The sequence below is a fragment of the Eptatretus burgeri genome, chromosome 13 (genome assembly GCF_056783735.1).
Source record: "Eptatretus burgeri isolate ZD-2024b chromosome 13, Ebu_testis_v1, whole genome shotgun sequence".
Lineage (NCBI taxonomy): Eukaryota > Metazoa > Chordata > Myxini > Myxiniformes > Myxinidae > Eptatretus > Eptatretus burgeri.
In genome coordinates this window covers 50,252,674-50,279,997 of record NC_140973.1, presented here as the reverse complement: position 1 = coordinate 50,279,997, position 27,324 = coordinate 50,252,674, and the positions used below count along the sequence as shown (strand labels likewise).

General features: G+C 43.1%; 1 protein-coding gene across 3 annotated transcripts in view; it reads left to right on the top strand.

Annotated features, from left to right (window-relative positions):
• LOC147014442 (SLIT-ROBO Rho GTPase-activating protein 1-like) overlaps positions 1-27,324 on the top strand; it is a 161,790-nt gene that overhangs the window by 124,517 nt on the left and 9,949 nt on the right. For 2 of the 3 annotated variants that reach the window (XM_085850628.1, XM_085850630.1), the window contains 11 exons: positions 3,174-3,368; positions 5,619-5,703; positions 5,865-5,892; positions 10,655-10,751; positions 11,696-11,756; positions 11,894-11,971; positions 15,296-15,430; positions 17,106-17,211; positions 23,162-23,386; positions 23,594-23,664; positions 24,958-25,138. In XM_085850628.1, coding sequence (XP_085706754.1) covers positions 3,174-3,368; positions 5,619-5,703; positions 5,865-5,892; positions 10,655-10,751; positions 11,696-11,756; positions 11,894-11,971; positions 15,296-15,430; positions 17,106-17,211; positions 23,162-23,386; positions 23,594-23,664; positions 24,958-25,138 — 1,262 coding nt within the window. Of the gene's footprint in view, positions 1-3,173; positions 3,369-5,618; positions 5,704-5,864; positions 5,893-10,654; positions 10,752-11,111; positions 11,143-11,695; positions 11,757-11,893; positions 11,972-15,295; positions 15,431-17,105; positions 17,212-23,161; positions 23,387-23,593; positions 23,665-24,957; positions 25,139-27,324 lie in introns of all 3 variants that reach the window. The other variant, XM_085850629.1, reaches the window with a different exon arrangement.

Below are 27,324 nucleotides of genomic sequence, written 5' to 3'. Positions count from 1 at the left end.
CTCGTCTGCCCTCGCCGCCTCTCCACAGCTCCGTCCCCTCCGCTCCGACTCCAACGCACACGACGGCGACCAGCTCCTTTTTGCTCCTTCTTCCCAACTCCACCGCCCGCGAAGTCTTAACTCTCTGTTCTTCTGACTGACGAACGCGGTCGCTTTTATAAGCCCCGTGGCTTCGCTCTCTCAGCTTTGACCCCCTCCCTTCGACCTTTCACCTCGCTCCCCATTGGCCCGAGAAAAAGTGGGCGTGAATGCTTTTTGATCCATAAATTTGCATTTATCGATCGCCCTCCAACGCCCTGGAGGCGGGGCCAAATCGCCCCTCGCTCACCGATTGGACGGCACAAAAGTGGGCGTGTGTCGTTTTTGATCCGTTTTTGAAGCAGAAAATCCGTGGTTTTGTACACGCTGTTCGGCGCGCGCCCTGCACGAGTCCAACACCGGTACCCACAAGCGGCGCAAGAACGGTGGCGATGCGACGGTTGCGAGGTGTGACGTGAAGCGGCGCCGCGGTGGGTGGTTGATGTGGTTGGTGGTGGTAACAATGGCGGTTGGTCCAAAATAAAGATAGTAAAAGAAAAACGGCTATCCTGAAGAGTCGCAGCACGCATAAATGACATGTATTCCCACTAGACAACGGGTTTGGGCCTAACTACACATGTACTTACCGAGATATCTCACCTAAGGGACCTGAATGGTGGTTTGCGAATTTGGTAACCACAACAGTATTTTAAATTAATTTTCTGAAATTTGTACAATTTCTTTTTCACTTGGAAGTTGGAGGTTACGATATGTAAATAAAGGTGGAAAAAGTCTGATTTAATGTAATTTAATTCCAGGCTATAAGGCAACAAAAGGTAAAAAATTTGAAAGGGGTGTACACTTTCTATAGGCACTGTATGTAATGCATACATATACACATATATACATATATTATTGTCCCCTCCCACACTCCTCTAGCCAAAGTAGCTACAGAAAGCAACCCAAGAAGACTTTCACAAGGTAAGTGCTAATGCGGCTTCAAACCCTTCCCAGAGTTCCTCAACATCTATAAAGACGTTCACACAAAGTACACACATATATATATATATATATATATATATATATATATATATATATATATATATATATATATATATATATATATATATATATATATATATATATATATATATATATATATATATATATATATTATATCTATATCCAGAAATGTCTCATATCAATCCAAAGTCGAATAGTACGTTAAATATATACACATATGCATGTACTGTATTATATGTATTATACAATTTGGGATTGATGCGAGACATTTTAGAATGTGTAATTGAATGTCTTCATCATTGGTAAACTTATTGCCACCCACATGTGGCCCGATTGCATTTTCTGTGCATGAGTTTGACATACTGTCATGGCATTGCCATCACGGCATGAGCCATAACCACTACACAAGACCTTTACCGGCACAAGACCTCACAAAGCAGTATATAGCACAAGCTAAAGCTTGTTCAACTTCTCTGCATAATCTCCTTCACAATTTTGTATATGACTCCACCTTGTGCAGAATGGTACACGACAGTTTTGAGAGGCAGGCTGCTTCAGCAGGCATCTCTGCAGATTAGAATACCTGCAGTCCCTAGCAAACCCACAGCAAGGATTGGCTTTCAAATTCCTCTCCTCCCCCCACCAGTTGACCTATCTGGCCATTTTATTGAAGAAGAGAGCACTCAGACTTCACAACCTGTCACAACCTCTCTTCGGCATAACACATCGCCTAACTGGCTTATTATGCAGACCGATGTCGTTGAATTTCTCAGAGCTAAATTTATTTTTAGGCCACTCAGATGTAATCACTGCGTATATGATCTACATCCAAAGTGTCATGGAGTATAGGTCTGCTCTCTTGGCTGCAACCCATCTTTTTTCCCCCTTGAGACAATTGCATCTGAGGCTCTGTTATAAACATGTTATAAACTCTTCAGGTTTCTATTATTTCACTTCTGGTCTCACTCCTCCCGTCCTCCCATCCTGCATTCTCCCCCAGCCCACCCATGTTGCACACATTCTCCCAGAATCCCACACCTGGTTACCCCTCCCCAACTCTAAGATGAACTCTTTATCTCGATTCCTTCATCCCTTTATTCTCTTGTCTGTGGAATTTGACTCCCTGTGTCTGTCGTCTCATGCCCCTCCCATCAGTCTTTCAAGGGAGAAGCAGATGTCCTCCCATCCTCACCGAATTCTTCCTTCCATACTCACCCCTGCTCTCTTCTGCTCTTGGTGACCATCTTTCCCCCTTTCCTTTCATCTACTCAGTGCAATCTCTTTGTCTTAGTTTTCTTTGATCATCTGTCAGTTTGTGAACCTGTTGCCCTTTGTTGTTTAGCTCTCACCCATGAGTGTACAATTTCTGGAGAACACACCTTAACACATCATAGATCATGGTGGACCTGCACCAATCAATATGTTTGTTGCACAGATTGCAGTGTACATTCCACGATATTACCCTCATTGTACCAAATGTTAAATGAAAAACATTAACACACCACCACGTTACCTCCTGCACATTTGGATAAATGTGGTGCTGGAGAATACCACACCGTTCTATTACCACCAGGTCCTTGTGAATGATGCCTGAGGAAGGGATTATTCAGCAACATACTCAGCGACTCTAACAAATAGTGTGGTAGCAGCACTGTATCACCATTAAGGTACACCACATGGTATGAGGTCGCTGCGAACCATAACCGGTAGCATACGAGATTATAAGACATGTGATGAAGCATTTGCATACCTTTCTGATCCTTGTACTCCCTTTCTAAACAATATTCAGTATACTGTGCCCCTTGTTCATGATACAAAGTTTAATGTCCTTGATGTTCACATTCAACAGACCAGTCATACACCATGCCAGGTGCGCTGACTATTGGAGGCTCTGTATGCCTACCTGATGGTGTTTTTATATTTATTTTTACATCGCCAACATAAAGCTTCATGCCCCCAACAATCGATGTTCATTGTAAGGAACCTATATGGTGTGAGACGAGCTACAACTCGTAAACCAAAGCATTGCTATTTAAGTTGAATGGTTTTGGGGATTTATTTGCAAACCACATTTGTGATCGTGGTTGACCTGCACTAATCCCAACGGTGCACTAATCCTGCACTGCATCCAGGTGAAGAAGACCCTGGAGGCAACTCTTCAGGCATTGACTGACCTGTTAGCAGCTGACAGCTGTGATGTGGCCGAAGCGTTTCAACAGAGTCTCTCGCTGGAGTCTGTGCGTTCAGCTGCTGAGTCCCACACCAGCAAGCAACATGCTGCCAAGCGTCGTGCCAACCAGCACGAAACAGAAAACTTTTACTTTATCGTGAGTTTTTGTTCTCCTTGTGTACCTGTTGCAACTAAACATGGTGGTCAATGAGAATTGCTTGTTTTGGATATTTTCTTTTTAAATATACAAAATAAATAAGGACACATACTGCGTGGGTAAGTTTACCAAAAGGAAACTCTTACATGGATATTGGCTGTATTCTCCAAGATCCATTCAGAATGCCTTGAGTTTTGCTTTTCCTCAACTCTCCAAGTCCAAAGCATGAAGTGCAACAATAAAATTAATAACTAAGTGCTTTTCGAGACGACGCTGTGAAATGTGTAGATTGGGCAGAATCCTCTGAGTTTATTTTCTGGAGGCAATTGGCTCGCACAATGTAGACTGGCTTTTTGAAGTGGAAAAGGATTCTGCAAGCACTATTTAAATCACGAACCACAATAGCTTCCTTTACTGTATGTATTCCTCGTATTACTTGTCCGTCTCTCACCCCATGACATCATAAGGAGCATTTGTGTGGCAGTTATCTTGAGTTGCATGACCTGCTGTCCATGAACAGTCATGCAATTTGGAAAGATGCTGGGTATTTTTAATTTTATTTAACATTTTTGCCTTTCTTGGTCAAGCATGTTTTCCTTACACAGGATTAAGGCCCTGAGTTTTAATGGATTAAGAAATTTGAATATCTCGTGTACTCTGAAACCACCAATGAAATCCGAGTATAAGATCATGTGCTTGCATGAATTAAAACAGATGCCGAAGAGAGTTGTCATTAACCATTAAGTAATGATGCTCTTTGGACGTATGCATAGCGGATGCCAAGCATCCCGAGACGGTCACTGTGACCTTTCTTTCATTATAAAAGATGAAACCATGATTTAAATTGTTTTACATGAAGGTAATGTGGAATTAATCAGTTGGATGCAAAATTCGGTAAAGGTTGAGGAGGCGAGCGTTCGTGGCAAGACGGGGCATTTTAAAACATTGCCATTATCCAGTTCTTTGATGACATTAAAAGCGTCATGAAAAATTGCTGACGATGAAGGGCATTTCCACCATTTTGCTTTTAGGAAGACATGTGGGGCCAACTCGGGTGAATTTGGACATCTCCTTTAGCATTAAATCTTGGCCAATGTATTCAGTGCTACCTGATATGACTTCAAATTGTTGGTCAAGAATATTTGCTAGAGGGGATAGCCTCATGTGCCTGGTGTTCCAGTGCACTTCAATTTTCCTTTATTGAACGGGAAGAGGGCTCGTCTAGTATTGCAGAGTTTTAGCAAACTTGTTTTTGAGTTGCATCATCTAGGTTTGATTCTCCACTCGTCCATGAATAATCAACCTGGTGCTTTATTAGTAGGATGGAAGTAAAATCAACGACTGTGCCATCCCACTTCCTATCCTACTATATAAAATAAAGCAATGCCTGTATGTCTATTCCTTATGGAATAAAATTAGCTTATGCATATGTGCATGGTCATGCCATGGGCATTGTGAATGGTCAGGTCATGAATATTAAATAAATCCCCCCCCCTCCTCCACCCCAACGTGAGTGTTGAGAGACGATTTTCGATTTTCACCTGTACGCATGGAAATGGGGCAAGTGGTTGAACCACTGACCCCTGCCAGAGGGAGGAGGAATTGCAGGTGGGAAACGATTCCAATTCTGAAAACAAATCCTCTCAGTCCCAGAGGAAGTGGATATTGACTCGTCCTTCAAATGAACATTAAAATTGGCATCCCATCTACTCCCACTTACTGGCGGATGTGAAAGATACCATTATGTCTTTTGCAAGAGTCGGCCCTTGAATGGTGACACTTTGGATAAATTCCAAATCTTCCCACCTGTGACGTCTCACCTGTGACGGAATGGCGACATGTCCTGGGTTGGTTCGCAGCCACACAACCGTTTACGACTTCTCATGGATGCCTTGCAACTTCTCAATGGAGCTTGGGATTTGCAAGATAAAAACTTACTTTTAGGATTGAATAAGTCATCGAATAAAGAATGAATTGATGCAATTGCAATGATTAAACCATCTTTCCAATGCCAAATCTCTTTTCAATTAAAAAAACAGACACTTGATGCCAATGAAAATGTTAATTATCCTTATTGTGAGAACAAGTTGCACAATCTGGTGTTTGGTGAAAAGGTTCTGAAACGGTGCTGTGTGCTGAACATGAAATGTTTTTGGGATGACTTGTTCCTAAACTTGTCTAACCAGTAGTGTACAAAATGCTCTTGCTGATGGGTAAAATAATATAAATACAATTTCATTTGTTTCACAGAAATTCAAGGACTATCTGGATAGAAGTGGTTTAATTACAAAGCTCCAGGCAAAGCACGACCTCATGCAAAAAGCATTGGATGAAAGTAGGTTACAGACATTGTCTTCGTCTGAAATGTAATCTTTACAGAAGTGGTACTTTCAATAACATCGATCTGCTGGTTTATAAAGCTATTTGATATTAATGTGCATCTATTTTGCTCCCTTTTGCCCATGCTCTGTTCTGTTCTGTTCTGTTCATTTGCAGATGCTATGGCTGAAAGCAGTAGCTCTGGGTAAGTAATCGTAAAATAATTTTCTCAAATATTTCGTATCACCATCTCTTTCGTTGGTTATAATTAGTATCGCCCATTCCCCAAAGGATAGGAGAGGTTATTACAATCGGTCTGTGCAAGTGAGTCCACATGTGCGGTGCTACTCCATGCAGATCTACATATAAAGGATTGGTGTGCTCCCTGCTCCCTCCCCCCTCCACCCTGAACCCCTGAGACTGATTTTTTTTTTTAACTGCCTAAAACCTTCCTGTGCACAAAAAGAGGGAGTCTTGCTAGTGAAGGCTAGTGTGTCTGCGTTGGCGGACAGGTACAACAATGAATGGAATCAACGAGGCATTGATTGGGTTGATCTTGGGTTGGAGTGGGTCAGAGCGGGGTTAGGGGTTATGTAGCATGTGGGTGGGAATGACTCCTTTTGACACCTCATTAGAGGGAGAGTCAGGATTCTGGGTTTAAAAGTCAAGTGTACTCGCACTTGAGAAAAGTGAAATTATTAGGAACTAAACAAGAAGTGAAAGAAATATATTCGATCAACTTTTAAGAAACAATAGATATAATGATAATAATATAGGGGGAAGAGGAGAGTTGAGAGGAGAAAAGCAAAAGGAGGAGAGGTAAGATGGATCAAACCAAATAAATCAAAAATACGAAGGGAAAAACAGAGAGAACAGGAAAGCATTGAAAATGATGTAAGATGGGAGGTATAAATTAATGAAAAGCACTCATTGATCCTATGGGGAGCCAATGTGCCAATCTGAAAGATAAGGCTTTGTTCTTTGCACTTACGACTGTCCGTGGTGTTGAAATGGACAAAGATATCCGAGACTGCCATGTGGCTGAACGAATGTCTGGGAGGATTTAAGAGCTGAGCAATTGGCTTAAAGAGGTTTGTAATCTTGGTTCATATATTGAGCAAATGTTCAAGAGAGCGATGACCTCGTCTCTGCCTGGTTTCACCTTCGTGGATCTTCTTGCGGAGAGTGCAGGTGACTCCGTCGTTCAAATTCCAGATGTGCAGTCAAAGTTGTCCGTGACTTTTATACTACTTTTGGGTCTTGAGTTTGAAGTAATTGTCTTGATGAAAGGGCAACTGCTACAGCGACTTCATGAACAATTAAATGTTCCTGATGGGAGGTCAGAGGAAAATGCTCCTTAAATCAGGGAATTTTGCAAAAACTCAACTTCTCCAAAGCTTTTTCAGGTGTCCCTTCATTTTGCTTGATTTGTATTCTCAAGAATTGTTTCAATTCTCTTGCTCACTGATGCATCCTGAGCATTCATTGTTTCCCTTATTTAGGATTGCCCTGTATCCTTGGAAGGGCTATTCAGGTTAACATGTTTTTAATGAAAGATCTCATTGATGTTAGTAATATTCAAAACCCTTATAACAAAGGCAAAAGTCATTAATGAAGTAAATTAATAGAAGTTGGACCAACGACTGTCTTGAACTTGCAACTGTGTCCAATCATTAGCCCCCGTTGAACTTCGTCCAAAACAGGGGTTTATGGATTTGGTCTCAATTTTCATGTCCGTGTGTGCATCCGCAACCATATCTCGGATATGTATGGAGCGTTTTTGTTTTTTAAATTTTTTTTTCCATACCTAGCACAAAGACAACACATGATGGTATACATATGCACATCATTTTTTATTCGACATCAGATCCAGGATGGCCGACTGGTAGACTGGTGGCCATAAAACGAGAGCAGGTGTGATCGATGTTATTGACCAAACCTGTTATTGAGCATCTGTGAATAGGTTGTTTGTTTTAAGTCCTTTTTCTCTTACTTTACTCATGTTTTTTAGTCGGGGGTTAATTGGCTAGATTAGTTTTGTCCTCTTTCTTGTGCTGGGCAGTTTCCATCGTGATCATGCAGATGCCAATGGTTTAGATGTATTTGAACAGCTTGCCTTGAATGGCAGTCAGCTCTAAGTACAGGCATTAAGTACTGAATTATATGCTACAAGTGTTGTCAGGGCCAATCCCCTTTGTTGCATCCAGTGCATTCAGCTGTTCCTTGATGTCGCTTGTGGTGAACTGACGTGGCTGTATGGTGGTGTTTATAATGATAGGGAATTCGTGAGTATATAGAGTAGTTGCATGCTTGATTCAACACTTTCTACTGAAGATGCTTTAGAATATTTTAGATTACACTTCTCCACCCCCCCTTCCCCACCCCTCCCTTGGTATTCATTCCTTGATGTGGAAGGGCTGGAGATTATTTTTTACTCATTTTCTGATTGTGGGATTGCTTTGCTGTGTTGAAGCTCTAAATAGCATCCAGTCCTGTTTGCTTTTCTGTGTTGACATACCTTTGTTGGTAAGTCCCTCGTTTTCAGGTGCGATAGGCACTGCCTTGCCGTGTGCCATCTCGTACTCGTTTAACCAAGATCGGTCTTCTTGTCCAATCTTGTTTTTCTGATGCAGCACATGGCTGTGGGTAGCATCATTTGCTGGTGCGCAGCTGTGCCGAGAAGCAGTGCCCCCTGTAGGTTAGAGCAGCAGCAATTTTTTAGATCTTCGTGGAGGATCTCTAAGTCTTACTCACGTCGTTGTTCTTGTGGACTTTTTTGTTTCACAGCCTACAGTTTTCATCGAAACTTCCTGAAACTTGGCAGATGTATGTAAAAATACCCTGCGCAGACAGTAACGATCTCCGATTTTGAAAATTCCTCCTAGAAAAAAAGTTATGACGTCAAAATATCTCCGCTAATGGAAATCGCATAAAAAATTATCTCAAACTAGGCAAGCTTTTTGAATTCTGTTTGCGGGAATCGAACAGGGCATTAGCAGAGACGAATTACCACACATATGATACATCACTATGACGTCATATCAATTTTTATGACGTCATTCCTATTTTTTGACATTTTTTTGTTTCACAACCCAGAGTTTTCATCGGATCTTCGTGAAACTTGCCATGTATATGCAGAAAGCCCACGCGCAGGCAGTAACCATCTTCGATTTTGGAAATTCTTCCTAAAAAAAAAGTCGACGTCATAATATCGCCGCTAATGGAAATCGCCTATACCATTATCTCCAAAACTCGGCAAGCTGTTTGAATTTTGTTTGCGGGAATGAAGCCAGGCATTAGCACAGATAATTTATCGCAAACCTGATACATCACAATGACGTCATATTCGTTTTTATGACGTCATCATTAAGAGGACGAGGATCTTAGCTCATTTGAGCTTGTTTTATTTGGTCAGGGTGCCAGAGATAGTTCACCTCATCTATGCAAAGGACATCGTGGGATCTTTAACGTCCACCAACTAATGCTGGCAGATGGGACTCTCAGTTTAACGTCCAACCGATGGACAGCACACTCAGGGATGCCTCGTTCTACCTGCAAAACACCAGTATGGCAGGTTAAATCTCGGCTGAGATTCAAACTCAAGTGAGTGTTCATATCTCTGGGCTATCCTGCCAAACCCTTCTGGTCTGATAGTAATGGAGGAGCGAGCTTTGTTTGTTCTGTCTGTGCCTGGTCACGATGTTGAAGATTGTGGTTGATTGTGTACAACACCTCATCAATGCCCTGTTTTGTTTTGTTTTCTGCTTTCTGGCACGATGGTGGTGCCATACCACGACATACAATAAAGAGTGTCTTCTACGAGTATGAGAAGATGAGACAGACTCTCCCCGGTCACTCTTTTATACAGTGGATACTGGACAATTGTTTCTGGGGTTATGAGGTCAAATAGGTTATGGTTATACTGTATGTTGGTTTTATCACCACTTGATGCTGGTCAGTCTGTAACGATCTTCTTCATAACTTTGCAAGCTCTTTCAGTGACCTTTACCTGTGACAAGTTATTAGAGGTGGACGTCAAAGTCACTCAAACTGTGTACCTTGTCTGCTGTTATATTTCGGAAACGCTTTTTCCAGATGTTCTTCCATGCAGAGGAATACATCTGCTGAAGGATAGTGGTGTGTTGTTATTAGAAGAAGAAAATAAGTAAGCACAATATTTCATTTTGTCCTGTTGGTATGTTGAGGACTCGAAGCCACTCGTGCTAGACTTTTTATCACCGTACCCACATCTCTGGTGGGTTTTCTTTTCTTATCTGCCGGTGAGACTTGGCATAAGTTACCTTTTGCATGGTGGAATGTTGTCATTCACGTGTGTTTCATTCATAGTGACTGTGTCAGTCTGACTCTTCACGAGGCAATGAGAGAGTTCTTCCATCCCAGCCACCATTCCCCAGAAGTTTACGTATAATGAGGACTTTTAAAGGTCTGGACTGCCGTTGGCATGTTCCATGATTGGTGTGTCGTCCATCCGGTTTCTCATTTTCATCCCCATAGTTATTTTAACAGCTCGTTTTACAACCGAGTGACTTGCTGGCCAATTCATATTCCATCAAGAGTCCACTACAAGTGTGGACTGGAACCACCTGACATGTAGGCAGACAGATTTCCCCTTGACAAACATTCATAAGTGACTCAACTGAGTTTTTTTTTGTTCCCCCATGACAATCCCAGAGCAAGATGTTCATTTCTGAGTTTAAAAACTTCTTTATTGATAGATTGCACACAAATGGCTTCGTTTAATTTTGCTCTCACAATGCATGCCTATGTACCCAGAAATGCATTTCATACTATCCATACCTGTTGCGTTACTGCTGTTTTCTGTCGTGCAGCAAAAAGATGGCAGAACTCCGGATTCAAACACCACAAAAGCTTAGTTGCATTCTTGTGATGTCATATTAGCCTCTTATATATATTCTTTTTTATTCTTTGCATTTTGTCATTTTCAGGATGTCTACATCTACAATGCAGAGAGTCAGGAAGCCTAGACCGCGTTCGGTGTTTAATGTCAAATTATTTAATGGCGATTTGGAAACTTACGTCAAGGTACTTGTAAAGCAGGCACCTGCCCTCACCGGCATCCCTCGGAGTACATTCATAATCAGCTCCGGTCTTTTTGTATGCCAAGCATTGCTCACCTCTGGTTTGAGCACGCTCTTCCTGGCACTGCTGTCTTGTTTTGTCCCATCAATCCTTCCTCTGCTTTTCTCATGAAACTAATACTGAGCCCTCCTTTCCTGCATTCCAAATTGTGAGCCACAGGAAAATTGAGGTTCCGCGAGGGCAGATGCGCTTCCTGGGCAAACTTTTTAATTTCCCCTTTCCCTCTCTTTTATTCTGTCTCTTGCTCACTCACTTGGTACTTGGCATGTGGGCCTAATTTGCTGTCTAACACTCTGCCTGCAGTGTGAAGAGGACACTTCGTTCCAGGCATCAGGTAGCCTTGCTTTTAGGGTATCCTGCTCATTCATCCTTGGCTCTAACGCTTCTCTGCATCCATTTTCCTTTTTGTGTTTCTTCCTGCCACTTGCTGCTTTGAACATGTTTGTTCGCTTTCACCTGCTTGCACCATTTAGGTCACACACATATTATGTTCCCTTTAATTATTTGTTCCTCACAACAAAACACTGCAGGATTGTTGGACTTTTGCCAAAATTTGACTATTTTTGTTGTGCTTTTATGTTTGAGCACCAAAAGATAACGTCAAAATTTTATGTAATTGTAAGTCTTGCATTTAACTTCTGTTCTTCATCAAACTAAATTATTTTGGCCCATGCACAAAAATAACGAAACCATGGTTTGTGTGAGGCCAACACTGATACCTGGACCATAAACTTTACATGTCTCTCTGCCCTAATGCAAAATGCATACAATCTGCACAGAACATAAGCTTCAGAAATACTGCTCATCATCTGTTGAGCGCTGTTAAAAGGATCTCATTTATGGAGGTTTGTTCGGCCTCTGATTGCATATCGGAATTCTGTTTGCAGGACTCTGGTCAAGCTGTACCACTTGTCGTCGAAAGCTGTATTCGTTTCATAAACCTCTGTGGTGAGACCAAGACATCTTGGCTGACATTACAGTTATGGTTTCAAAGGCTATGTGTTGGCTATGTCATCTTCTGCAGCCATGGTGAAGCTGCTTATTTATTTAGATATTTTTATTTTTATATGTGTTTCTTTGCACAGGACTGCAACACCAAGGGATATTTCGTGTTCCTGGGTCACAAGCCGAAGTGAATGAAATAAAAGACGAGTTTGAGAAAGGTGAAAGCTTTTTGAAGTCTTTCCTTTGTCCTTTGTAATATTTCTTCTTCAAATAAAATTGTAAAATAATACTTTAAGGAAAACATTATGTCAGCAGAATTGTTTGTTGTGAAGCTTTTAATTGTTGATAAAATTGATTAATTGAATTCCGTCCCTGTGATTGGCTGCAGTGCAATCCTACGGATCGTAGGGCACCAAATAAGCAGAGCTTATGCAACTATTTTTATTTGTTTTTACTGTGCATAATATAAATATATGTATAATGTGCATAATTTTTTTTTTAGTACCGGTATTATCTATACACTAGGGGGACAAGCCTGTCAAAATGATGGGTGCACAAAACTCGACACAACAGAGAGGATTACAATAGACACAAAGTTATTAATTATGTCCAATCTTTTCTTGTGTATGGCAGTTTGGCTGCCAGATAGCTATCATTTTGTTGGGTCACAACTATGCCACTGATACAATGCCCCTATATCAGTACACTGGGACTCATTTCACTGAGCTCAGAAGGATGACAGGCTGAGTCAACCCCACCTGGTGTTAATTCAGCAGCCAACAGGGCTTGAACTCAGGACTGTAAGATCCCATACCAGCCACCCGAATCACTAAGCCCACACCAGGCTATTATGTCTGATTAATTATTTGCAATAAGTAATACTGTTGCGGGGCCGAGTTTCGGTGGCGAGCATGACCGCTTGATGGAGCAGTGGAGTCGGCTCCACCGAACCCTCAGAATTTATAGGTCGTCACCCCGGATAACTCCGGAGCTGATGGGTTCCTTATCAGACCGAAGATCGCCAATAGGTCGACCGCGTGGGATGGGGTCGACTGCCAATTTCAATTTACTTAAATACCCACGTCGTCCAAACTACCGGGGAAATTCACCCTCGGCAGGATCTGCGCGATCTGGGCCGTTACCGAGCCGGATCCGAGCCGTACCCCGAGCGGAGAGTACCAGATTCCTGCCGGGCCGATTGCACGATTTCAGCAGCAATGAGGCCTCCTAGTTCCCGTTCGCAGCGTGGCAAACCAATGATAGAAACACAGAAACGAGCTGGTACATTCACCAATAGGGGTATTTATTAACAATATGTGGAAGGGAACACACAAAGAGCAGAGCTATCACGACTATAAGAAATGCAAATTTACACACAAGCACTTATACAGTTGCTACTTAAAGACGGGCACACACACACACACACACACACACACACACACACACACACACACACACACACACACACACACACACACACACACACACACACACAGAAATGGACCCCGTCGGTTCTTTATTGAAGGCTTCCAGCTCGAGGACAGGTGAGCTGGAGACCAGAGCCTGTGCTTGGACCTGTCCACCTCGTGTGGTCTTCAACAATCCGGCTTGGCGGGACTCGAACTCGCAACACGATGCCGCTCCAAGCACCAGGTACCGCGCTCTCCAACCGGCCATGCACCAATCGACCAAGACCAAGGAGAAGGTCAGAGGCGACGACGACCCAGGACCAGATGAACCAGCCAGCCGGCGGGACTCAAACCCACAACACGATGATGATGACCACCACGACGACCATGACCACAACCTCAGCTTGGCGTTCCTATATATTTCTTTTTCCTCCGGGATGAGCAAATCGCCGTCTGAGGCACTCTCCACCCTCATTGGACGGGGCGTCGTGGGAAAGTCGCTTTCTTTTGCAATCTCAACCCCATTGGCCGGGGTGCCGTGGGAAAGTCGCTCTCTGTGGCGTGATTGGACGGATATATAGGATATATAGGAGCACAACTGGGGCTCAAACTCAAGAACCTAAGCCAGACACCTCAACCGTTCAGCCAGCATCAGGCTTTCATCACACATTGCCTCAACAGATGTGATCGTCAAAACAACAACTTCAACTGCAGCAACAATATAACACGAGCAAAGAGCTGATCATCTCTTTCTTTGAATTACATGTATCAAGGAAAATCCTTCGATATTTTCACATTTTTCAGCCTTGATAAGGTCAGGCTAAAACGGAAATTACATCGAAAAGCTTTCATTTATGAGATAATAAGTCCATCCCTTTATTTGGTCGATGTATAAAGCCACAAATCGCTGCAGCGATCAGTCCTGGAAATAATAAAAACAACAAAAACATGTGTACTGCCTTTGTGCATATGTAATTCATCGTGTTTGTATACCTGGGATAACACTGAGCCCTGGACTGACTGACACCTGAGGCCTATGCTGCTTCACAAAATGGCGGCACATGATTTTGATTGTGGGTAGAGTCGGGCTAGCTGACCAACAATAGGGCGAAGGCAGTCCGTCAGCAAATACATACACACGTAGTCCAATCGTCCATACATAGTCGATACATAGTCCAAAAACAAACTAGCTTTCATATGTATTAGATAAGTTTACTGACCAAGAATCACATGACCTCCTTTTGCCACATGTACAGTACGTATATGAAAATGGCCACTGTCCTGCTATGAGCACATAGGCCTACAATTTATGAGTGCACAGATCATTCATATACTGTACGGTAATGGGCATATTGACTATATTTGTGTCTATATATTAAGTATATAGTTATTGCCTCTGCCATGGTTGTGCTTATTTCTTAATCATCTTAAATTAAATTGCCATTCTTCATCTAATTAATGGAAGTTTACCTTTTTTACCCACCGGTAGGGTGGGTAAACAGCTAGTGTAGATTTATGATCTAAAATTGTTCATGCCTTCATCAGAATGTTGAACGAGAACGGCACTCAGTGGAGTGCATACCTCTGCTAGGCTGAACAGTATATGTTTTGTATCCCAATGATGGGCCGGATCAGCATCTGGATTTGAACCAAAATCTGGTCGGCTTGTTCTTGTCACCGACTGTCCAACTCCTCCACCGAGCTTTGTCATAACCCATCCAAACCTATCACGCTATATATTGCTTTTGGCCCTGTCTCTCAATTGTGAAGAATCGCTCAAGAAAAGTCTAGTATCTGTATCCTGATCCTTAACAAAATCTAATAAATTCATCCTTGTCATATACCCAACCTGTCCACCAAGTTTCGTCCAACACTTTTTGAGATATCCTGCTCACAGGCAAACAGACGAACAAATAGGGTTGAAAACATAACCTCTGTCCACCTATGGTGACTGAGGGAATTATTTTACCATTATTATATATCTGGCAGATGGTGCTGACTTTTCATCTTTGGCTTTTCAAAAACATTTTTTATATCATGGGGGATTTGTATGTTGCAGTGTGTGCTTCATGGATACTGTGGGATAAATATTGTGCTGATTGTTGGAGTGTGCTGTGTGGCTCTACACCACAGGAGAAGACCCGCTGGCTGATGATCACAACATGCATGACATTGATTCTGTGGCTGGGGTCCTAAAGCTTTATTTTCGTGGACTCAAAAACCCATTATTTCCCAGAGAAAAATTCTCAGACTTCATTGCTTGTGTCCGTAAGTTGCTGGTACTTGCATGTTGACATAATTCTCAGAAAAGACCTGCATTTTTTTGTACATTGTCAAAACTGTTGATCTGCATGGGGATTGCTGTGATTGGCATGGTTCATCAGTTTTGCTTAAATTAAGAGAAATATACATTGCTCTCATGCTCTCATGGGTCTCATAATACAATAAAAAAAAAGAAAGGCCACTCCATCCCGCTATTGCCACAGCTGATATACAAGGTAAGCCCTTTGCTCTTTCAAACCATACCTGGGATCCTCTACAACTGCAGACATTCATGAGTAGAACATACATGAGAGTCCCACTGCCACACAACCCTTCAGCAACCAGACCAGTTTCATCATGTACAGCAAGACTTCAGCGACAGTGTAGACAGATACGCACACCTCCGAGGCTCCCAATGATGTACCATGTGCGATGCTGAGAGCAGTCAACATACAAATAACAAGACCCAATCATGTCTCTCACCTGTAATTTGAGTGAATAACTAATTAACTCTCACCTAATCAATTAAACCCAGATGGCTAGGATTATATAAATAAATTCACTCCTCCCATGCTCTCCAAGTTGAAGAAGCTGTATGAAGCAACCAAGAAAGGTTACCAAGGTAAGCCCTTTGCTGTTTCAAACCTTTCCCAGAGTTCCTCCACAGCTGTAAAGACATACAAATAGTACACACATGAGAATCCCAATGCTGCACATCCCCTCAGCTGCCGGACCAGGTTTATCACTTATTGGTGAATCATCAGCGACAGCGCAGACAGAAATGCATGCCAATGAGGCTCCCAAGCCTACATTCACAGGTGAAGGTTATTCCCTCCATTCACAGGTGAAAGATGTGGGTGGGTCTTTCTTCATCATTCATATATTGACTGCTTTAAACATTTGCACATGGTACATGCTTGGGAGCCTCATTGGTATGCATTGCTGAAAAGAGGAAATATATATATATATATATATATATATATATATATATATATATATATATATATATACATATACACACACAAACACACACACACACACACACACACACACACACACACACACACACACACACACACACACACACACACACACACACACACACACAAGACCCACCCACATCTCTCAGCTGTGAATGGAAGGAATAGCCAATCAGCTCTCACCTATTCAACTAAACCCAGGTGGCTAGGATTATATAAATAATTGACCACTCCCATACTCCTACAGCCGAAGAAGCTGTGTAAAGCAACCCAAGAAGACCAACACAAAGTAAGCGCTACGCTGTTTCAAACCCTTCCCAGAATTCCTCAAGAACTATAAAGACGTTCACACATAGGCTGTTTTATATAATATATATATATATATATATATATATATATATATATATATATATATATATATATATATATATATATATTTCTCTTTTCCATTGAGCCTGTTTGAGATGCATCAACAAATATGAAGATGGCATTTTCTGCACTATCTCACAGAGTCGTCTTCATATAGTTTGTAATAGCCGAGGCAATGATTGTTACCACAATGTCTTCAACAGTAGTCAAGGGCTGTTACTTACGCTAAGTGTCCAAGTTTTTGGATTGGACACACTCTTTTTGTTCTTGTTGTATCTAAAGTTTGTATCAATCGATGCTTACTCTGGGCTTGTGTGTGAATTGCATGGCAGAATTGGAGAATTCTTACGAGAGGGCACTTAGCATCCATAAGGTCATCTTGACCTTGCCTCCTTCTGTCATTGTTGTCATGCGCTACCTCTTTGCCTTCCTTAACCAGTGAGTATCATCACAATTTACTTTTTCACTCCTTGAACATGCACTTTCTACAGTAGTATAAATTAATTGGTTGAACACAGCTTCTAATGGCTTCATTTTCATCACAGCAATGGTGTTTATTTTTTAAATAATTTTTCACTCGAATATGCTGATCCTTACTTTTTTTCCCCTTCAAATTATCTGCCCTTTCCCTCTCTGCCCTCCCCTCCTTCCCACACTATTAATACAAATCTGAATTAATTGCCATTAATGTAACTCTATTATATATAAAATGACCGTTTTTACAGCCATTTTTCCCTGCTGTGCAGGGGTTTGGCTTTTTTTTTTGAGGCAATGTTTTTATGGCCGGATGCCCTTCCTGACGCCAACCCTGGTCGCCTCTTACGACACACAGGGATATGGTACACCTATTCTAACCGGGGCATACACCGGGACCAGTACACTGGCACTCATTTCGCCGACCTCGGAAGGATGACAGGCTGAGTCAACCCCCTGGTGTTGATTCAGCAGCCAACAGGACTTGAACTCAGGACCCTGGGATCCCAAGCCACCACCCTAACCACTAAGCCAACACCAGGCTTAATGTAACTCTATTATTAAAGTAATATTTATGCAATCTCTAATGAAAGTGATATGGATAGACAGTTTCTGTGGTCCTGCAAGATCTCTCATGAGGTCATGTACTTACCTTTGGACTGTCTACCTTGTGCTTTATTCTCAATTCAAGTGTAAACTCTCATCCTGGTGTTGCACAGGCAGTACATTGCATTAATGCGTGGGACATCCCTTATTTTCTTGGTGGACATTGAAGATCACACAGTGTCTTTACAAATTTCTTCCCCAACTACGCCTATGGTGAACAACACAGCCAACTTCACGAGGTTCTAGGTAGTTCCAGCACATGACTGGCAGAAAAAAGTTGCTGTATTACCCTGATAATTGGCTGTAAATATTGCTGGCCAGCTGAGTGATTTGCTCATTTTATACAATTACTGAAATCATTCAATAATGAACCAAAACCAAAGGAGCCAGGAGACGCAGTCATTTATAATGGCAGATGCCAGGCAACTCGTGCAATTATTGATTGTGGGGGTTGGGAGGAGGGTGGGGGGTAAGAAACAGACAGAGACAGACAGACAAACAAGCAGTCATAGACTGGTACTTACGAAATCGTCAACTTGACCTCTGACCTTGTCGAATAAAAGCTGTCTCTCGAGAAGGTAGCGACGCAAACCAGAAGTTTCTACGATGATTCTGTACCAAACCATCAAAAATCGTAACGTCGAGCGAAGCAAAAATCTCCATTTCTCCACGCAATTATTTTATATTATTTTATCAAAGTCACAAAACCGTAATATCCGGCCATCCACCAACAATCTTTACATAATCCGACGGCTTAGCGAGTCAGGCATTCGACGATAACATTTATTGGGATAAAAAATGACTTTTAAACACCATCTTTATCGAAAACACCGTCAGCGCGCACACGCAAAACCTTTACCTGATCAACGCCACCTCTGCTCAAGTGCACTGCACCACGTGACGACCCGTGACGCGCGAGTGAAATATTTTTTACACAATCTTAAAACGTCTCCAAAACATCCGATTTTTACCAGAATTTCGACAACCGAGTTTTAAGCATCCTAAGCGATCACAAAAACTGAAGACAAAATTAAAATCGAAGTTAAAACGAACTCGTAACGTCGAGCGAAGCAAAAATCTCCATTTCTCCACGCAATTATTCAATATTATTTTATCAAAGTCACAAAACCGTAATATTCGGCCATCCACCAACAATCTTTACATAATCCGACGGCTCAGCGAGTCAGGCATGCGACGATAACTTTTATTGGGATAAAAAATGAATTTTAAACACCATCTTTATCGAAAACACCGTCAGTGCGCACACGGAAAACCTTAACGTGACTCAACGATGCGTCTGCTCGAGCGCACTGCATCATGGGACGACCCGTGACGCGCGAGTGAAATATTTTTTATACAATCTTAAAGGTCTCCAAAACATCCGATTTTTACCAGAATTTCGACAACCGAGTTTTAAGCGTCCTAAGCGATCGCAAAAACCGAAGACAAAATTAAAATCGAAGTTGAAACGAACTCGTAACGTCGAGCGAAGCAAAAATACTCCATTTCTCCACATTAATTTACAGAATTATGTTTGACCTCACTGTGACCTTGACCTTTGACCGATTTTGACCAAAATCTAATCAGCGCTAGCCATCACCCTCCTGAATCACGTGGTGAAATTTGACATTGGTAGCTTCTTCCGTTCTCGAGTTATCGTGCCTACAAACAAACAAACAAGCAGTCATTGACTGGTACTTACGAAATCGTCAACTTGACCTCTTTTTTTTTTTTTTTTTTTTTTTTTTTTGTATACCTTGGTCGAGGCTCGTATGAGAGCAAACACACAACTCACAGCAAGGAGGCATGAGACAAGAGGGGCGGGAGTGGAAGGGACAAAACAGTGGGGAACAGACACATTAGGTGAACTGTGGAAGGGAGAGGGATGGGGATGGGACGGGGAACATGGCGAAGAGAAGATGGACATTTCAGGGACTTTCAGGAAGGAAAGCAGGAGAAATGAAGGAAGTGGGCTTGGGTGGATTATCGGGGGTAGAAAAGATCGAGGATTTGGATGGGGGAAGATAAGAGGTGGTGGTGAACAGCTGTTTTGAAAGCCTGGAGGGAAGAATGGGAAAGAATAGAGTGAGGAAGTTTATTCCAAAGGCGGGAAAAAAGAGGAATGAAAGAGTGAAGATGAGCAGTGATTCGTGATTTTGGTAGTTTTACCAGAAGGGGGTTGTTGGCGGACCTTGAGCGCCCTGTGGAAATGTGGTGGGGACAAATCGCAGAGAGAGCAGGGGGGCAAGGCTGGAGAGGAGTCGGTAGAAGACAGAAAGACCACCGACCAACCTGCGGTGATTGAGTGAGAGGCCCAAAGACTCAGCTTCATTGCGGGAGATGCCGATGATCTTAAATGCCCTGGTTTCGACAGCGTGAAGCCGAGAAAGGTGGGAGGCAGGAGCACCAGCCCAGAGGGGAGAGCAGTACTCCATCAGGCTACGGACAAAAGCTTTGTAAGTGGTCAGGAGCTCAAGAGGGCCGAGGAAGGACTTAGCACGACGGAGGATTCCCAGTCGGCGACTGGCTTTTGAGGCGAGGTTGGAAATGTGACTTTCCCAGGAAAGGTCATGGCAGATAGTGAGACCTAGAAGCTTGAAAGAAAAGACTTCTTCCAGAGGATTGTTGAGAAAGTAGATGGGGGGGTTTTGTAAACGGTCCTTTCGAAGAGACATAGTGAGAGTGTGAGATTTGTCTGGATTGAAAGACATGTTCCACGTGTTGGACCAGTTTGTGATTTTATCCAGATCTGCAGTGAGTGAAGAAGCTGCTGCTTGCCGGTCTGAGGGATGACAGATGGTACGGCAGAGGGTGGAGTCGTCGGCAAAGAGAAATAGAGGATTTTCCAGAGAGTCCGAGAGATCATTGATGAAAACCAGAAAAAGAACAGGGCCCAGAACGCTACCTTGAGGAACTCCAGCCTGCACAGGAAGAGGGGATGAAAGAACTCCATTTAGGGCCACACGTTGACTGCGACAGGAGAGGAAGTCTGCGAGCCATGAGTGGAGATGGCCTTGAATACCATGGGAAGAGAGTTTGGTGAGTAGTGCAGGGTGCCAGACTGTGTCAAAAGCACGTGATATGTCCAGGGATACGGCTCGGATTTCCTGTCTGGCATTGAGGACCTCCATCCATTGATGGGAGAGCAGAAGCAGCATATCCAGGGTAGAGTGACCTGGTCTGAAACCAAATTGATGATTGGAAATCAAGCCATTGGAGAAGAGGAAGGATTTCATATCTGAGGCGATGATGGATTCCATCACCTTGCTGATAATTGGGAGAAGGCTAATAAAAGGCTCTGATCTTGTCTAATAAAAGCTGTCTCTAGAGAAGGTAGATGCAAACCAGAAGTTTCTACGATGATTCTGAACCAAACCATCATAAATCGAATGTTTGACCTCACTGTGACTTTGACCTTTGACCGATTTTGACCAAAATCTAATCAGCACTAGCCATCACCCTCCTGAATCACGTGGTGTAATTTGACATTGGTAGCTTCTTCCGTTCTCGAATTATCGTGCCTACAAACAAACAAACAAACAAACTAACAGAAACGGGTCATTAATAAACTTACGAAATCTTTAGATTTCGTAAGTAACAAACAAACAGAAACGGAAGGCATCAATATACTTACGAAATCCTTAGATTTCGTAAGTAACAAACACACAAACATGCACACAAACAAACACACAAACAAACAAACAGAAACGGAACTGATCAATATCCTTACGAAATCTTTAGATTTCGTTGGGGAAGAAATTTGTAAAGACACTGTGTGATCTTTAGATTTCGTAAGTAAAAAAGACATTTTGTCAAATGGGGATCCAAAGTGAAAGTTGCACTGTTCCATGCAAATGGATAGGTTCTTTGGAGTGGTCCTCTTCTTTCGCTGTTAAGCAGATACATCGATTATACTGCATGGTGTGGCACCAAATGACCTCCAGGTTCATCGGCCCCAAATAATGAATACATCGGCCCACTCTGAATACATTGATCGACGTAAAAAGTTCAGGCCCCACCCATCTGCGTTAGACCCCTCCGTGTCATGCAGTGCCTCTGGAGGTGGCTCACCCGCTGAAAATGTTGTGCAATTTTATTTTACACATTTCCCCTTTTCGTGTGATTTGCGTTCATTATACGACCCGTCACTTCAACAGAGATGGATGCAAATAAAAATAATTCAACGTTTGGTTTTTAAAAAAACTTTCTTCAACCATTTTGTTGGAGTGCTTGCTTGAGTGCTTAAGCCATCTGGCGAGCACTCAACAAGCTTCCATCTCTACAGGCTTCCATGGCGATACCGCAGCTCGGTTCTCCATTGGGACATCCCTGGAGTTAGGAAGGCAAAATAAATTAAACGATTAGATTCATTAGAATGAGTAAAGCAACAGGACAAGTGAACGATGAGTTCAAGAGAAAATTGAAAAATGTTTTCAGTGGTTACAAAGCAATGAATCCCGACACCACGGCAGGATGGCCAAAAGGTATGTAAATTGCTCTAAGCTGTCTAGCCTGGGTTTAAATCCCGACCCAGCTATAAACTGTCATCCTGGTGTTTCACAGGCAGGGTGATTCATCAGTGTTTGTGCCATCTCTCGAATGGACGTAAAACTGGGTGTCACATCTGCCAGAATTTCTTTCTCTCTCTTTCTCTCTCTCTCTCTCTCTCTCTCTCTCTCTCTCTCTCTCTCTCTCTCTCTCTCTCTCTCTCTCTCTCTCTCTCTCTCTCTCTCTCTCTCTCTCTGTCTCTGTCTCTGTCTCTGTCTCTGTCTCTTTCTTTTCCACTTCTCCCTCCTCCCACAACTCTCCCTCTCCCCTCCCACAACTCTGCCTCTCTCCCTCCCACAACTCTCCCTCTCCCACCCCTCTCCCCTCCCACAACTCTCCCTCTCCCACCCCTCTCCCCCTCTCATAACTCACTCTCTATCTCTCTCTCTCTCTCTCTCTCTCTCTCTCTCTCTCTCTCTCTCTCTCTCTCTCTCTCTCTCTCTCTCTCTCTCTCTCTCTCTCTCTCTCTCTCTCTCTCTCGATACTGACGGAGCTTACCTACCACCCTCTATTTTTTCACTCTTCCCTGAACTTCAAACATAAATAAATAAACATCATGTTGTCAGCAAAAGGGCCGCTCACTGTGTATGAGGATTTTTTTTAATTTTCATAACGACATCATTGCTGTCACTTCAAGTGTCTATGAATCACATTTTGAACAGTATTTCTTCCATTCATTGTGATGGTATTTGATTAAGAAATTGGCATAACGATAGTCATCTTATCTTGTACCTTCTCTTGCTGTTGTATCCACATTCAGTTTGTCCCAGTTCAGTGATGAAAACATGATGGATGCCTACAACCTGGCTGTGTGCTTTGGACCAACGTTGATGCCAGTGCCTGATAGCGAGGACCAGGTGTCATGCCAAGCACCAGTGAATGAGCTTATGAAGAGCATTATCCAGCTACATGAAGCTGTGTTTCCTGGTCCACATGAAATTCTGGGCCCCATCTATGAGAAGTGCATGATGGGAGAAGACTTCTGGTGTGACACCTTTTATACAATATTTTAATTTGATTTGCACAGGTCGCCAGGTCAGAATGCTTGGAATATTTTTAGTTGGTCTTTTTACCAGGCCCTCTGCATTTCAGAGTGCATCTCCGACATAGAATAATTTATTTAGCAAAAAATACGCTTATCTGAAGTGTATCCTAAAGATTTGCTTCAATTACTGTTATTTTTTCCTTGTAGTGATGTTATTACCGAGTCGGTTATTCCCGAAGAAACCGACCAGGACATGGAGCCTCGTTCGAGTGATGATGGTAATGAACTGCAGTTGGGGAAGCAGGTTTACGAGATCTCTCAATGATTCATGATTTAAATTTGCCTTGATCAAAATTTTCCGATGTTTGTTTGTTTGTACTGATGCCACCTTCAGATCGGACTTCAACCACTGGATGCGGATCTTCTTTTTTTGCCACCATTTTGGTCAATAATTTCAAATTAATATTTTGCTGATATCACAACGATATAAACTGGGCTGGTTAGAAGTGGTTTTATATGGTAAATTGAAAAAAAGTATTCATCCTTTACCGTGTGCCTTTAATGCTTTCATTTTCTAATTCAGGAATGTATATGTATACATTAGGACACTGTTCGATTGTGCATTCCATAAAAGACCTAAATTCTGTTTTGTGTTATCCATGGAAATATACCATTTTCTTCAAGTATCTACAACTAAAATCCTCCACAGTGCCCCTGGACTGTGGAGGATTTTGCCATCAGGATGACACAAAATGCGGGGAATAATAAAATTAATTTTACAAATATACCAGATGGGAAAAATGTGCAAACCGGATCGATGGAACGTGGCACTTTAAACTAAATTGATCTTGACTACGACGTCCAACAGCTGACTTGTAGTACCCTCTCCCACCACTAACACCGAGTGGTGCTATACAGTACACATTTGGAATAAAGAATTTGCAAACACCTCCCAAACCCCCTTGACTATGATTTATTTTTAAATGCCTAAAACCTTCCCAGTTACACCCCAAGTACATCCACCAAATTTCAATTCATTTTGTCCAGAAGTTGAGGAGTGTATACGAGTCAAACTTACACACATCAACACACGAAGACAAACACACAAGCCAAATGATATCTGGTATTATTCCGCTCAAATTATATATGGTATTATTCCGCTTTCCCACCCCCCCCCCCCCGTCTCAAGTCTTCAATTCCGTGAATCCGTCCGTTTTCCATGATAACGAAAAGTCAATAGACGCACACGCACACACACACACACACACACACACACACACACACACACACACACACACACACACACACACACACACACACACACACACACACACACACACACACACACACACACACACACACCTGATTTGCATTCGCTTAGGGTCATTTAAATGTAACATAATAAAAAAAGAATATTAAATTTTGCACTTTTTGTGTGAATGATTGAACAAATTGTTTAAAATTTGAAGATTCGTTTTCGATTCTTGAAGAAAAGAAACTGGTAAGGTTTAACTATGTAATGTACGTGAATTCTCTTTCAAAATCCAACACTTGTTATGAAATTGTGACAGAGTCTGAGCCCATTGAGGCCATCGCCAAGTTTGACTACGTCGGCCGCACAGCACGTGAGCTCAGCTTCAAGAAGGGCGCATCTCTCCTACTGCACTCCCGTGCCTCAGCTGACTGGTGGGAGGGTCGACACAATGGAGTGGATGGACTGATCCCACATCAGTACATCGTGGTGCAGGACACGTATGTGAGAGTTGAGAGAGATATGTTGGGCTTGCAGGGAGAGGTTATGTTTTCACCCCTGTTTGTCTGTGAGCAGGATTTCTCAAAAAGTTAAGGACGAATTTGGACACGTCTTGGTGGACAGGTTGGGTGTGTGAGAAGGACAAATTGATTCGATTTTGGTGAAGATCCGGATCCGAGAATTTTTTGAATGATTCTTCACCATTGAGAGATTATGACTAAAAAGGATATGTAGCACGATATCTCAAACAGTTATGGACTATCCTCGGTGGATGAGTTGGGTAGATGACAAGAACATACTGATTCGATTTTGGTTAATGTCCGGATGCAGATCCGACCCATCAGTCGGACAAAAAACGTAAAGTGTTCAACCTGGTGGAGGTATTTGTGCCATTCTAGTTTGTGTTTGTTTTCTGCATTTTTATTGGTCTAGCTTTTTGTGTGAATACAGATGTGCTAAATTTATACAAATTGAAGGGGGGAAGCAGTGGGGGAGGAGGAGGAAGAGAAGGAGGGGATTATGGATTTGTTTTCAAAATTTATTCTTACTTCACATACATATTGTTGCGGGCCGGGGGTCGGGTGAGAAGACTACTAGGTGGGGGAAGCTATCTCGGTTCCCACCAGACTCCCCAAAATTGTAGGCCGTCGCACACGGATAATTCCGTGACGCGGCGGGTCACTTAACCGACTGTGGACGCCAATAACTCAACCGCGTGACCTAGGGTCCTCCCGTCTATGGGTTAATCGGGTTACCAAATTAATCACGTGGTATAATTACCTGGGAACATGCCCTCGGTACGCCTTGTCCGAACTGGATCACTCTACTGGACCAGATCACTTTACCGGATCGGATGCAGCTGAGCGACACTGCCAAGGACATACTGGCTAAAAGGACAGATCGTTGGGAATAAAGTCCCAGCTAAACTAGGATTCGGACCATGCTGGATCAATGGAAGAAAAGACAAAAACGAGCAGGAAACATTCCAAACAATAATTTATTAACAATGGGCGAGGAATGGTTTGTGGCACGATCAGGATTTATTGGGGTGTGTTGTGCAGAGATAGGGGAGAGAAGTGTGGTGCAGCAAATAAACAAGCAACTTACAAAAGTGGACACAGAGCAGACATAACGCAAAAAGAATAATAATGATAACGATCTTCTGCAGTCTTAGACAGGCACCAGGACACACACACACACACACACACACACACACACACACACACACACACGCACACACACAGCCACAGAAAACCCGATGAAGAGAAAGTTTTGAACCAGGAAGGGAAAGGAGTTGAAGCTACGATCTCTGTACCTTTGTTCTTGATTGCATGAACGCGCCACCAATACGTTTCGGGGGGGGAATGCTCCGTAGTGCGGCACCCGACAGCTGGCGTGTCGTCTCTGGCTTCAGCAGAGCGTGTGGAGACCGTGTTTGTGAAGGAGGGGCTTGAGTGGAAAAGAGGCGGAGTTCATGGTGTGTGGATGGAGTGGTGGGTGGGTGGAGATGAGGCAGAGTCCAGACAGCAGGAGGCGTGTCGTACCGAGGGACGAGGGCAAGGCCAGATCGAGCGAGAGAAAGAGAAAAGCAGAGGGACTGCTCCAACCTTTATAGGACTTACAGCATGGGGGGAGGGGCCACCCCAAAGGAAACATCATCACCTGAATCGGGCGCTCTGATGGGCCCCGACTCCTCACGTGGCCCGCTAACTTTGGCCAGATAACCGCCTCACTTTGTTTCCGGCAAGGTCATCCCAGACAGCGAACGTATTTCGCTCCGACCCCACGACATGACACGAATCGCCCCCACCAAAATTGGCACGCGAATCATCCCGCAAAAACCCCCGGGCCATGCCCTGGTAACCGGTCGAGAGTCCCGCTTGCCCACTCGTGCGTCCCACCAGCGCCGATCAACGCGGCCCGCACTGTACATTCCCTGGCTCGATCCCAGCTTCGCTGGCCATAGAGACGAGAAGACGTTCACCATCCGTGGAGAATCTGCTGCTGTCAGCGAGGGCCGAAGGTACATCGTTATGGATAAATCCATGCATGTTTCGCGAGTGGCATACGTGTCTGCCTTCAAGCACACTCTATACAGTGCGTGGGATTCGGCCATTACGCACGGCGGCAGCGCTCGCGTTCGCACAACTGTGCGAGCGTGTGCGTGGGGCGAACACCAATATGT